Source organism: Magallana gigas, chromosome 3 (assembly GCF_963853765.1).
Source record: "Magallana gigas chromosome 3, xbMagGiga1.1, whole genome shotgun sequence".
Taxonomy (NCBI): Eukaryota; Metazoa; Mollusca; class Bivalvia; order Ostreida; family Ostreidae; genus Magallana; species Magallana gigas.
The window spans coordinates 39,286,230-39,299,515 of NC_088855.1; the positions used below are offsets into that span (position 1 = coordinate 39,286,230).

Below are 13,286 nucleotides of genomic sequence, written 5' to 3' on the forward strand. Positions count from 1 at the left end.
AGTAACCATTTTTTTAAAAAAAAGATCAGAATCTAATAGATGTAAATTTTAGAGAGCAAAATTAAAAAAGAATATCTTTAAAATTTTGTTAACTCATTTTAATCTTTGTTTTCATTATTTTCTAACAGAGTTTTGTATTATAATTCGTAGTAAGTTTAAAGAAGATGAGGGAATAAGATGGCGCAAATGCCCATTCGGTTTAGTAGTGAAATACAATTTTGAATTTATTTTTTCCCAATTAAATCTATTCAGATACATTATGATACGAGTTTGCAAAAGCACAATTTCTTACTATATTCAGTTTTTAATATATATAACAAAATATAAGAAAAAAAAAAGTATTTCCATAATTTTTAGTGGTATCGAACCCACACCATAAAAACCTTAAATATACAAGGTTAGCTTATGTCAGGTACTCTAACCACTGAGCCATTTCAGACACAACAATGTAGACTGTTTAAATATTATGTGTGACTTTGACCACGACTTTACGGACTTAAAACGTTTAGTTGTTAGGATACAAATATATATTTTTAATGTATAGTGGGTCATCTCTCCACGTTTTTGTTGATTAAAATCGGTTTGTTTTCCAATAGACCTAATTTAGACTATGAGAAAAATATGGAGCACAGACCCACTCTATAAAAGAAAATGCCCTGAAATTCTAAAATATGACAGTATTTGCAGGTTTGATGCGTATACGCCTGTTTGAGTTAACATATTCCAAGTATTGAAAAAGTTTATAAAAAATCCACGATATGTAAAATGTATATTGTTTTAAATGATTTAAAAAAAAAATATCAGATTTATTGATATTTTAATTTTTCGGTAGCTTGTCCGACCGTGTATGGGCATTTTATACGCCTTATCCACCCATCTTCTTTACAAGATACTGAGAATATCTTGTAAATTTACAATTATTTGTGAGTTGTATTAAGTTTATTAGTTTCGTAACAAATTATATTATATTACATGAGAGTATACATAGGAAAAAAGCACCATCAGGTTAAAAAACTGAAAACATCTGGAAATCAAAAAAGATATCTAAAATAATGGAGAAAAAGCTGAACAGCAGGAATGTAGGAACAGGGCAACTATATGCCGCTTAAAACTTGGAGAACAAACATGGAGATAAAAAGCCTACTTCGTGGGTTTGAAGGCAGATGCTTAAGGCAAATAATGGGTATTAAATAATTTTTATTGTAAATGGCTGAAAGAACAAAAATAGATGATATAAATATTGAAATGGTGATATAGAGATATAGAGAATAACGTTGTCAGAAGATCTTTGAAATCGACTCCACCCGGGAAAAGGAAGCCTGGAAGAACATAGAAACAGATGGAGGAAGCATGATATGACATCAAAAGAAATGCAAATGATAGATGTGGATGGAGATACCTTGTTGCCTCCTTATGTGCAGAAATACATGAAGAAGATTAAGTCAGGCAGTAAGTAAGCAAACAAGTAAGTTGGTAACAGGAAATTGGGGAGAGATGGATATGAAACTCATAGGGGTTATTTTTCTTTTTGATTTTCTTGATTGATTATATTACGGCAAAGTTGTTCTTGTTGTATGTTCTAGAGTCGAGAATGTCATTAATGAAACAGTATGTTTAATTCTTGCATTGGGATGCTTACAAAAATACAGGCATCATTTCGGAATTTGTTTTTTAGCTAGCATACGACCGTTTCGAACATATTTTTATAAATCATTAATAAATGCCATGTCAGTTATCTAGGAAAAAAAACTACGTACATAATACTGGCACTAACCAGATTGCTGAATGTGCAGTGTGTATGTTTATGTTGCCTTGTTAGTACAAAATAATCATATTTCTTTTTAAGTCAAGTACATTCACAAGGCCACGTTGAGTGGCTCCTTTGCTTTACGCATGTAATATTTTTCTCTCTAGATAACAGTTCAAATTTTCTCAATCTAATTAAAATTAGAACTTCCATCCGCTCCCCGGTTTTCGATATGTCGCGTGGAAGATCTAACAACATCCCATTAAGGGTCACGTCAGAGTTCAATATGAATACATTATCTTATTTTTTAACAAGCCAATCAAAATATGGATCAACCTTTTCAAGCACCCAATCAGAAAGCGTCTTTCTTGCTTGATTCGTTTATGCTTACAAGATGGCGGCGTCCACGATAGAAGCGTTAGTTTGCGATTTATTACCAGTTTTTGGAGTCGATGCGTTAAAGGACGAACAAAAAACAATACTACAGTGTCTGATGAATAAAACGGACTGCATGGCAGTTCTTCCCACGGGCTATGGAAAGTCCCTGCCTTATCAGATGTACAGTTTGGTAAACCGACGACTGACGAGTGATAAAGAAATCGTTCTCGTGTGCTGTCCACTTGTGGCCTTAATGCAAGATCAAGTAGAAAAAATGTCAAAGATTCCAGGTGTGAAATCAGCCTACGCAGGTATTTACCTTTCTATTTTTTTTTTCAGCAATAATGTTGCAAAAATCACTTGCTACATGTATGGGTAATAATACCGTTGATATAAAACAATGATACTTGGATTGTAAACATATAAAAGAAAAGCTGTTAAGGTTAAGTTTTGATATGATTACAAATAATTCAGAAATTGTGAGATAACTGAATGTAGAATTTTAGGCAATTTAGTGTCATCTCCTATAAGTTTGCCAAAGAGGCCCCTATATCAACATTTGATAGAAAATTTCTGTTTCCATGCAATCTTATCTTTAAACAAAAAGATTAATTATATGGCCAAGTTTAAATATTCTTCTCACTCTTTGAAAGCATGACTAATATTATAACAAGGTAATTTTTCACTCGGACTATTTGTTTACAAGTCAGTTTGTTTACGAGTTGACTGTAATTCGTAATATTTACTCATTTGTACTTATCAAATTCCATGGCATTTTCTTTTCCCGTTAGGTTCATGTCCACAGAGTGACATTGAAATAAAGGAAGGCAAAGTGGACATCATATATGCATCGCCAGAAACCTTGGTAGGTGATCCAGAATGGAGGGCAAGCATCCAAAATTTGCCAGTGTCTGTGCTTGTCATAGACGAATTCCACACAATTGCTACATGGTATGTTTAATTAAAAATACAGGTATTATTTATCAAGTTCCATACTGAACTATGTTCTCTGAAGATACTGAATAACTGATGACAAAAACAAAAAAAATATAATTTTTTTTGTCACTCATTTGTCTGGAACATGTCATTGTCAAAAACTATATGGATTCAGGAATAATGCATGTGCAAACACCAAAATTATCAGTGATAAAAATGTTCACATCTCAAAAGCTGAGCTACAGATTTTATACCAGTGTTTATATATATAATTGTTCATATTAAATTTCTTCAGTTAGTCCAAATCAATTAAGAAAAAAATTATCTACTTAATGGAAATGTCCCTCCATATAAATTAGCATTGGCACCATTAATTACTGGTATTTGATTAATCTTCATACTGCACAATATATTGATAAATATACCTGGTTTCAAAGTTTTGTTGAAATCTTTTTTACAGGGGGGACGATAGTGAAAGTCAAGGCAAGGAAACATTTCGTAAATGGTTTAATGATGTTGGAGAATTACGCTCCCTTTACCCAAGATCATCAGTGTTGGCACTCAGTGCAACGTGCACTATAAAGATTAGAAAGAGGGTGATGAAGGTACTGCATTTAGCTGACAATTTCAAAGAGATAGTTATTTCTCCAAATAAAACAAATATTAGAATATCAGTAGCCAAAGTATCAAACACTGTAGAAACAGCAATGCATTGGCTTATCGAGGGGCTGAGTGAACTCAAAGAAAAATTTCCAAGAACGATTATATATTGCACCTCGATAAAGGATGTCTCTGAAATTTATTCATATGTTACAAAGGAATTACCTTTCACTTCAACTTTACTGGAAATGTTTCATTCTGAAACCCCACAGACCAAAAAACAAAGAATCCTGGAAAGTCTAACAAACATTACAGGGGAAATCAAAATTGTTATTGCCACTAGCGCATTGGGCATGGGATTGGATGTGAAAAATTGTCACAGTGTCGTATTATTTGGACCACCTGTGCAAATTGTTGACCTGCTTCAAGAAATCGGACGAGTCGGCAGGGATGGAGGACCTTCAGTTGCTATTATTTTATATAACTGTTATCATCTTAGAAAACTCTCATCAGATGTGAAAGAAATTTTGAAATCAACTGACTGTAGGAGAATTTCATTGATGCAGTGTTTTTTAAAGCCAGAAGCTATTGCATTGCTTAAAGAGAATGAAAGCAGGAAACACACATGTTGTGATTTATGTAAAACTAAATGCAAGTGTCAGAACTGTAGTATGCTTCCACTGGAAGAAATCTATTACCATTCATCGGTAAGCGTCAATCAGAAAGACAGTGATATTTCTGACAGTGATACAGAGGAGTACTTCTCCAATGATGAAAATTTAGAATTGTCTTGATCAAATAAAAATTGAACTTTTTACTGCTTTTATTTATATGCGAGAAAAATTACTTAAATTGATTTTTGCTAAAATATCAAACTTTTTAAACAGTAATTAGGCTGTCCAAAGTCAATTCTATATTTATTGTCACCTTCGAAATACATTACCTACTGTACAAGGAAGATTAAAGTTGGACTTATAATAAGTTATTTTTCAAAATGGCAATTTCTTCATGTTTGTTGGTGATGTTCAACAAAAAATTATCTTTGGACAGCCTTAGTGAGGGTGAATTAAAGGCAAGAATCTTGAAAAACATCCACAGAAAAATTTTCACTGTGACATTATTTACTTTAGATGACTGTTCAATATTAACATGACATGGATGATAATTCCTGTACTACAATAATACAATGTACAATCATTATGTTAAGGTACTTCACTACACCAAGACTTGTACTTTTCAAGACGCTACGTCACAAGATGGCGATTTAAATGTTTCGTTAAACTGTTTGTATCAATTGACTCAGATGTATATCGTAATAGCTCAGTGGTTAAAGTATCAGGCTTGTGAACCGCAGGTCATGAACTCGAATCCGACTGGGGCTTTTGTTTATGTTTACTGAATGAAATTTTTGAAAATGTCATTTTTTATCTAAAATTGCACATTTTTTCGCCTATTTGACACATATACTTCTTATCCATCATGCTATCTATCATAATCAAGTAATTTTCTGGTGAATTAAGAAACTACTTCAAGGTGTAGTGAGGTACCTTAAGCTAAATATGATGACTTCGGAGTCGTCGGTATGGTAAGCTTGGCTTGTGGCGATGAATCATTTCTGGAAGTCCAGAGTAACAGTTTTCAAAAGGGTTTTTGTCATTAACAAGGCATCTGCATTGTAATTGACGTTTTGGAATGTTACACAGTACATTATGTTTCACCAAATCTAAGGCAACTTTTTTAACATCATCATGGTAATTTGGTAAGTGATGAAATCCTTTCCTTGGGTTCATATCGCTGATTGACTCCAAATGTTGCACAAATCCAACTAAATGCGGATATTCCTTTGAATGCTCTATAATACTTTTTTTAGTCTGATGTCCTGAACAGGCTATTTTGCTTTCCCGGTTTAATATCTCGAGGTATTCATCCAAAGCTATGTTATTGTTTCGCCCTCCTTGTACATTGACAAATCGATTAGCAACCAAACGCTCACATTGCTCCTCTTCAAGTACTCCAGATGTCAAAGCTGATAAATGAATAGAACCAATCACATACTTGACTTTTCTTGTTCTGTTATAAATAGGTAGTTCATACTTAGTAGAACGTACTGAACGCTCACCGTCTCCCATATCTACAGCAGTGTCAAGGTTTTTGTGCAGCAAGGTTAACTTAAACAGCAGAGAAATGTAGTCTTGTAATTCATCCGAGTCATTTTTTTTCTTTGGCTTTTTATCCTTCATAACAACGAAATTATGAACTTTAGATTCATGCGACTTTAATGAACCTATAAAAGCATAATCCTTTTCACAAAAGTGACACTTAATCCGACCACCTTCACAAATGTTTTCAGTCCAGTAATTTTCAGGGTGATTGGGATCTGATAGTACTTCTCTAAGGGATTGACAAATATCTGTGCCATTGTCAAAAAACCACTTCTGTACAATTTCTTCACAAATGTCATTCAACCAATGCAATTTCTGCTCCTCTGTAAAATTCTGAAAATGTTCTGGTACAGGAATATCGCTTTCAAAATCCTTTAACCCAAAATGATTATAGAAAAGTGCCATGATTATACCATCCAAAACAGTATAGTATAACATTTTGTGTGGTCGATATGAATTCTTTACTTTTCCTTTGACATTTCTCATGTTAAGGACATTTCTATAATAATAAACAGTTCCAGGATCACTTGCACTTTCTGTACTGAATGTCATCTTGTGTATTGCCTAAAATTTAAATATATCAATTTAAATATTGAATGCTTGGTAATTAATTTTGGAAACAATGGTATAATAATATCAAAATTAAGAATGATTTAGCTAACCATACACAAATATTTCTTAAAATTTTAATGTGAAAAAATTGCCTTCAACCATAGCAAAAATTGTACCTCTAAGAAATTCATGAGACGGTGGAAATCCTCTGTCTTAGAAATAAACCCCTCTAGCCTCTCTTTCGCAGAACCTGCATTGCTCATTGCTTGTTGAGCTCCCTGCACTCGTTCGTCGGTGAGTCGGTCTCCTGAAAATGAATAAGATATTATGCAATATGCATACAACTTATAAATCAGTAGCCAACTGTGGACCATCTGAAAGAATTTTCACTATTCTGAGATTCATATATCAGTGTACCTGAGATCCATAAATAGATGGATTGCATTAATGTTAATTTCTCACAGGTAAGATATACATGATATTAAGTAGGATATAAGCTATAGATATACTCCCATAACAAGATCTGATATCAGTTTTTAGGCTTGAATACAGGGTTGGATGGGTTCTAAATTTCATTTCTTTGAAAACAAGCTTATATTCATAGTATTGAAGATGTGACATTGTGTAAATATTTCTACTTGTAGAGGTGTTAACTATTAAATTAAAAAAAAAATATAAAAGACAAACCTCCAAAAAATACTGGCTCAACAATTTCATCATCTTTCATTGGCACATACATGTTTGTTAGCTTCTTCAGCAACTGGACAACATCAGCAGTTTTTGTTTCGTTACAGTCATACAATCCAAGTGGATACTGCAAAATAAAATGCATACAATGTACATATAGTTATAAGAATGATATTGGATTATAAACATTAATGAGGTACTTACTTATCATAAGCAATATTTATATAACAATCTATAATCTAAAATATGGCCAATTATTAGTTTAAGCTAATTTCCGAGACGTGATTATGCTCATAAGCTTTCGGTAGGTACATATTATGGGATGGGATGGTCATACAAACAATGCTGGCACATATTAATTTGCTCCTTCTTTTAACTACTTTATAATTCAATCTAAATCACCTGAGTGGTCTTCAAACCAGCAAAGCGACTGTATTTGTGCTCAAGATGATCAGGATATATTTTGTGGAACAAATTTCCAATCTGTGGTATGTTTTCAATGACAGAACGTGCACATAGAAAGGTCATTTCCTTTAACAGAAGCTCCTGTTCTTGAGTTGATGGAATGAATTTCAGATTGTCAAGTTCTGGTCTATTCTCTGTCAGGGAGTTTGTTGAAGATGCTGGTACAACCCGATCCACAATGGCATACATATTAAAGAGATGAAGCGAGAGGGTTTTTCTATCTGAAGTTCTATAAGATGGTAGTATATTCTTATCCCAGTTATCGCCTATGATCTGGAACTTCGTCTGATCACCTTCTGCCCATGAGTCTCTAATAGAAACCAAATCCATGTCTAAATTGTCTTGCCAGCTGATAAGTTTCTTGTGAACGGTTTGTGGGTGGACACTAAATCCAATTTTAGACAACCTCTCAATATCCTGTTATGAAGATTAAAAAGAAATATAGATTAAAATTTGCACAGCATGGCTCCTGCAAATTAAAAATGTTATGCTAGTTCAGCACAAACCTGATGCATACTTTGTATATCCTAGATATAAATTACCAATTTTAAAATGATATGGTTGGCAGAAAACCACAATTACAACTGCAATTTAAAATAGACTTAGTAAATTATATACATGTACATGTATAACTTACCCGTTGCGTGCAACCTCCATGTGTAAGTATAAACCCGGTAAAGTAATGCATCAATGACATCTCCTGATTTCTACCATGTAGTGCCACTGCAGCAGCTAACATGATATGAACAAAGGGTTTACTGGGAGGTGCAGGCGGGATGTCACATACAACAGATGATAGTAATTCAAGAAGTGAAGGACAGGTTCTGCTCAAGTCATCATACATATCTTTCCAATGGAAGCCAAAGAAGTTATGATAGTCTTTTCTCTGTAACAGGGAATTTCCTCTCTTGCATGTTCTTTGAGACTCCTCCTTCAGAATTTGCCCTGCACCATGAATTACTGCTGACTTATTTGCTTTGCAAATACTATCAACTATGATTTTTTCCACACCTTTTCCTCTGATGAATGCTTTACATATAGTTTTGTGTGCATCATTTGTGATTTCAACACTCTTCTTTCCACTGGCATAATACACGGACACCTATAAACGCAAATATCAAAATCTAAAGTTAACAAGGTCAACACTTGTCAGTACTGTTTGAATTTTTGAATTTAAACTGATCATTAATATCAGCATCAAATTTTCATTGGAGTATCTCAGTTGTAAGTGTTCATCATTACACAAAATAATTTAACATTTTCTTAAAGCTCCTTCATTTTTTCTAATGCCAATTCATTTGTCCTTTTATATACTTAAAAAGCTGATTTAGACAAAAGTACATTACAATATTCAGTTACTTGCATTGGCAAGGTTACTTGTTGGAAATTTAATACTGGTAGACATTGGTTGGTCATTATGTTGATTTTAACCTGTACAACAAAATCAGAAACAAAAACAAAGAAATAATTTAACAGTTCAATAAAACAAAAATCAATTAAGGACTATAAGGAACAATGAAAATTTATACATGTTTACATTTGAGTCATGACTGCTTAATATAAAATTTGATATTTAAACCAACAAGTAGTTTGTTGGCAATAAGAATTTTACATTTTTTTTTTTTTTACAATATTTGAATCAGTGTGACAAATGTCAGATAGAAAATAAAACATGTATAAATCAGAATTTTTTTTACAATAGTCTCCTCTAGTAATATACCGTAATCTCAGAGAGATTTTGACTGAAAAATTTTGACCGATCCGTCAAAATCTTTTAGTCTCAACAAATCTTAATGAGATTACTAGTGAAGGTTTAAGTTTAAAGTTTTCCAAAGATTTCTGTCATTGGAAAACTTTTAAAAACAACTTTGGAAGTCTTTTGTAAAATAAAAAAAAAAATTGTATGAATGAATTGAATACCGATACATAAATTTGAAGTAGGTGGAAAATGACCGACTACCTACATAGATATTCAAAAGAGCAGTGATTATCTTTCTGGGTGTATTCATTTATTGACATTGGAACCCTTAAGTATTTATTTTATGGTATATATCGGTACACAAAACATACTGTTAAAGGAATGTTCAACACAGTTAATTAACAAGTTCCCTACATTTCTACATAACATTCAAATAAAACAGGTGTAATCTAAGACTAATCGAAACAAACGAAATTGAAAAAAAAAAAAATTTGTAACATTGCACCTCAACTTTCCCATCTAGACAACACTGGTCCGATTTTAGTGCGCTTGAGAATAAGGCCCTCTTAGAGGATTTAGGAACTGATTCTGTTACAATTCATCATAAATTTATCAATACAATAAAAATATTTTCTATCATGATTTGGGGCAGTAAATACATAATTAGCATTATAACATTTTCAACACTTAACAACTACTAAATGTTTTGAATTAACCTCAATCCGTCTAATAGTGTGGAATGAATGTCACTAAGATCTTAAGATCGCTTAAACCCTTGTATTTCCAAACTAGATGTAACATCGATGAAGAAGAAAAATCCAGAATAAATTGATAATACAAGATAAAAATTATTTAAAACAAATATTTTATTTTAGATCGCTACTCACCAACGACCAATTCTCTCCAAGTACCATTTCCTGCCAGTAAATTGTTGCGTCAAAAATAAAAGAGGTGGCAAGAATTGGTACTTGGTGAGAATTGATTGTCTGCCAGTATATTCAAATTAAATTTATGATTTATTTGTGTTTCATGTTTACATGTACTTACAACAACAACAACATATCACTCAGTTAAAATTATATAACGAGTACTTCATGTGAAATATGGTCATATTTTATTATTTCATACATTCATAACTTCAATTTTTTAAAACAAATCCAACATACCTTGTTTCTCCTTTGGTGCAATAGGGATATTGGTGGATGCACTAAATTCCGGTGGACAGGTGACTGGTAGAGACAGCTGTGAATATAATGTAGTAAATCATAAAATCTTTAATCATACATGTCATACATGTATAACTTCAAATAGAGTAGATAAATAACCAAATCCTATTGATTAAAACACAGTTGATATACATCTGTATCTGTATTTACCGGGTAGTTTAATATATGGACAATACAGTTAATTCTTTCAGACATAGGCGTCAGAACAGGGGGTGCATTTTGGACAACTATATTCCTGGTTATTTTTTGTTTAGTTTTTTTGCTTGTCAACATTCCTGATAAGCCTAGCCCTTCACTTTCAATTTGCTTCCGACGCCAATGTCAGATTAAAACGGCAAAATCTTCATTATCTTCATATTGTAAACAATAAAGTGAATGTCTACCTGTTAATTGATATAGAGGAATTTCGAATTACTTCCTACATCCCATAACAGTATGACAGCAGACTTACCTCAGTTTTCTGCCATTCTGTTGTATTCGTCAGGTCCTTAAATGGCGCTATTTGCACGAGCTTTCGATATGATAGGTTCACCAATGTCTGCTTTTTTGAAGATGGCATGGACGGGCTTCTCAGCATTCGTTTACTTATGGATTTTCTCCTAGGTGAGGGCAGTTGTAGCATGTGTGATTTCATTGTGGTTTCTGCAATTTCGCGGAATCTCTGCTTGGTTATCTGGTTTTTTTCTTCCGTCTTTAAAATAGACTCTACTGATCTGTAACATTTTTTGCAAACGCCAGCATTCGTTGCTACATCAATGTCTGGCAGTCCGGTAATCTTCTTTACATTGTCGACTCTTTCCTTATTTAATTTTAACTTAATATCAAAAAACTTGTGAATTTTCTCTCCACCATCCGTTTTTTCAATTTGAATGAAGGAAAATCCGCATAGAATGCAAACGTCTGACAAAACACACGTTTTTCGAGGTGTTGATGCAGCCATTTTTGTAATTCGGAACACATCGGGTATGTACTAAAATACATAGAATGAGAAAACTTCCGAACGCAATGACAGAGAACCAGTCTCTACCGGACACAAGAAAGTCTACTGAGATTTGATTGGTTAATACAGAGTTCACCAGAACATGACCTCTTACGGAATGTTGTTAGATCTTCCACGCGACATATCGAAAACCGGGGAGCGGATGGAAGTTCTAATTTTAATTAGATTGAAATTTTCTTTTATTTAAACCATAATTCATTTTAAAGATAAAGAGGTTCGAATATAATCTATGACATGATTTTCAAAATTGTTGAATGCAGACATATAACAGGTACAAATTACAACAATGATCCTTTGATTAGAACAGATTCACAAATACAATATAAATGATAATGATTAAGGCAAGCAACAAAATCGCATTTCATTTATTTGTTCTTTTGAATCCAAAAAGACATAATTCAAAATTAAATTCTGCATACATGTAATAAAACGTTAAAATCAATAACAAATATGGCCGACGAAACAATTCTAATCCGGTTCCAAAATAAAGATCTGTAAAAATCAAAGAATGTTCAAATTTTACGAAATAAGAATTTCTTTTTCGACTGTTTGTCCCTCCTCACAAAGCTGTTTCCGGCATTTGTGTTTTTTGACCGGTCCGAGATTCTCGCACGACTCGCACATTGAATCCGCTAGGTACACTGTTTTTGGATCTTCCTCCAACGGTTCCTCGTGCTCATCTGCACCTATCTTTGTTTGATGGTTGACTGGTGGCTCATATGGTGCAGAAGAACCAATTTTGACAGATGGCCTGGTTTTCATGTCTGTAAGTTTTACATTTTTTTAAAACTTAAAATTCAGTTTACTTGAATAACTTTCAAAGATTGAAATTAAAACTTACCCAATACTACTGCTTGGTTATTCATCCAAAGAGTTATTTTCTGACCATTTCCATATGTCAGAAAAATTAGTAAAAGACTGAGGACTAATAATGTTGAAGGATTCATGCTGAGCTAAATCTGCAATACGCTGATATAAGTAGGCGTTGAAACGGTCTTTGCAGCCGAAACGTTAATAAGTCAAGGTCCTCTCTCAAAGAGCGATTTCCGGTACGTAAGAGAGAGAGAGAGAGAGAGAGAGAGAGAGAGAGAGAGAGAGAGAGAGAGAGAGAGAGAGAGAGTCTATTCAACTGTTCAAAGAATATGCATGTAAGGGTATATATTCGATTGGTTTTGAGTTAAAAGAAAATGAAATAAAAACTTTCAAAAGTCCATTTATGGCTTAATACAATCTCTGTTAGCCTTATCTAAGAAGACATCAATTACATGACTAATCTGCACAACAAAAATGCTTCAAATTCACAATAATGAACCGGTTGTTTTTTTTAATTTTTTCGTCGCCATCTTCGACAGTTTTTTTTTAACGTCATTCAGGATACTTAATGTGAACAAAACTTTTTCACACAAGAATCTTCTTTCATTTTGTAACAGAGGCTACACATCATATCAAATATCAAGACGGTGATAAACATTGCCTGAAAAAAAAATGGAATTAAATGTTTACGGACACAATGCCAAAAAGAATCACACACACAGATATCCTATCTCATACATACCGATCAAAATCCTTTGACTACCTCCCCTTTGCATCCAAAACGTTGCAGGAGCAGCTGAACAGAAAAAATGTAGATTCCCAAAAACCAATACGAAGACGACGTGAGCAAGCGTATTGTTTAATACTGACAGGCTATAAACCACAAAGCGGTTCAGGAACCGTGTGTTTATATGGCAGTTTCTGCTGATTATTGGTGAAGTGTTTAGAACCATATTAACAAGAGCTTGGACTTTGGGTAGTTGGTGTCAAACAGCAATGTGACGTAGGCCTGTCTATTTCA

At 33.3% G+C, this 13,286-nt stretch overlaps 2 protein-coding genes and 1 long non-coding RNA gene across 6 annotated transcripts; 1 reads left to right on the top strand and 2 right to left on the bottom strand.

Moving 5' to 3' along the window:
* The first annotated feature begins 1,936 nt into the window (after positions 1-1,936).
* LOC136273944 (probable ATP-dependent DNA helicase RecS) lies at positions 1,937-4,478 on the top strand. The gene is made up of 3 exons (XM_066079724.1): positions 1,937-2,436; positions 2,917-3,076; positions 3,522-4,478. The coding sequence occupies exons 1-3, from the start codon at positions 2,142-2,144 to the stop codon at positions 4,453-4,455; spliced, it is 1,389 nt and encodes a 462-aa protein (XP_065935796.1). The 5' UTR covers positions 1,937-2,141; the 3' UTR covers positions 4,456-4,478.
* A 121-nt stretch (positions 4,479-4,599) lies between these two features.
* LOC136273943 (uncharacterized) lies at positions 4,600-11,620 on the bottom strand. 4 transcript variants are annotated; one of them, XM_066079720.1, is made up of 8 exons: positions 10,904-11,619; positions 10,393-10,468; positions 8,887-8,958; positions 8,165-8,629; positions 7,465-7,944; positions 7,063-7,189; positions 6,552-6,682; positions 4,600-6,387 (listed from the first exon to the last, which is right to left on the bottom strand). In XM_066079720.1, the coding sequence occupies exons 3-8, from the start codon at positions 8,941-8,943 to the stop codon at positions 5,215-5,217; spliced, it is 2,433 nt and encodes an 810-aa protein (XP_065935792.1). In that variant the 5' UTR covers positions 8,944-8,958; positions 10,393-10,468; positions 10,904-11,619; the 3' UTR covers positions 4,600-5,214. The 4 variants fall into 4 exon arrangements, with proteins under 4 accessions (XP_065935792.1, XP_065935793.1, XP_065935794.1 ...); XM_066079721.1 differs by having other exon boundaries at positions 8,891-8,958; positions 10,904-11,618; XM_066079723.1 differs by having other exon boundaries at positions 6,163-6,322; positions 10,904-11,620.
* Positions 11,621-11,799: 179 nt separating this feature from the next.
* LOC105335551 (uncharacterized) lies at positions 11,800-13,286 on the bottom strand. The gene is made up of 3 exons (XR_004604038.2): positions 13,008-13,286; positions 12,294-12,926; positions 11,800-12,216 (listed from the first exon to the last, which is right to left on the bottom strand). It is a non-coding gene; the product is annotated as an uncharacterized lncRNA (long non-coding RNA).

Excerpts from the sequence above, each read along its gene's own strand:
- LOC136273944 (XM_066079724.1), top strand. The coding sequence starts at position 2,142 with ATGGCGGCGTCCACGATAGAAGCGTTAGTTTGCGATTTATTACCAGTT. Across the intron at positions 2,437-2,916 it reads TGTGAAATCAGCCTACGCAG|GTTCATGTCCACAGAGTGAC; the intron begins GTATTTACCTTT and ends TTTTCCCGTTAG. Across the intron at positions 3,077-3,521 it reads TTCCACACAATTGCTACATG|GGGGGACGATAGTGAAAGTC; the intron begins GTATGTTTAATT and ends TCTTTTTTACAG.
- LOC136273943 (XM_066079720.1), bottom strand. The coding sequence starts at position 8,943 with ATGACCAACCAATGTCTACCAGTATTAAATTTCCAACAAGTAACCTTG. Across the intron at positions 8,630-8,886 it reads AAGTAACCTTGCCAATGCAA|GTGTCCGTGTATTATGCCAG; the intron begins GTAACTGAATAT and ends TTGCGTTTATAG. Across the intron at positions 6,683-7,062 it reads TGAGCCAGTATTTTTTGGAG|GAGACCGACTCACCGACGAA; the intron begins GTTTGTCTTTTA and ends ATTCATTTTCAG.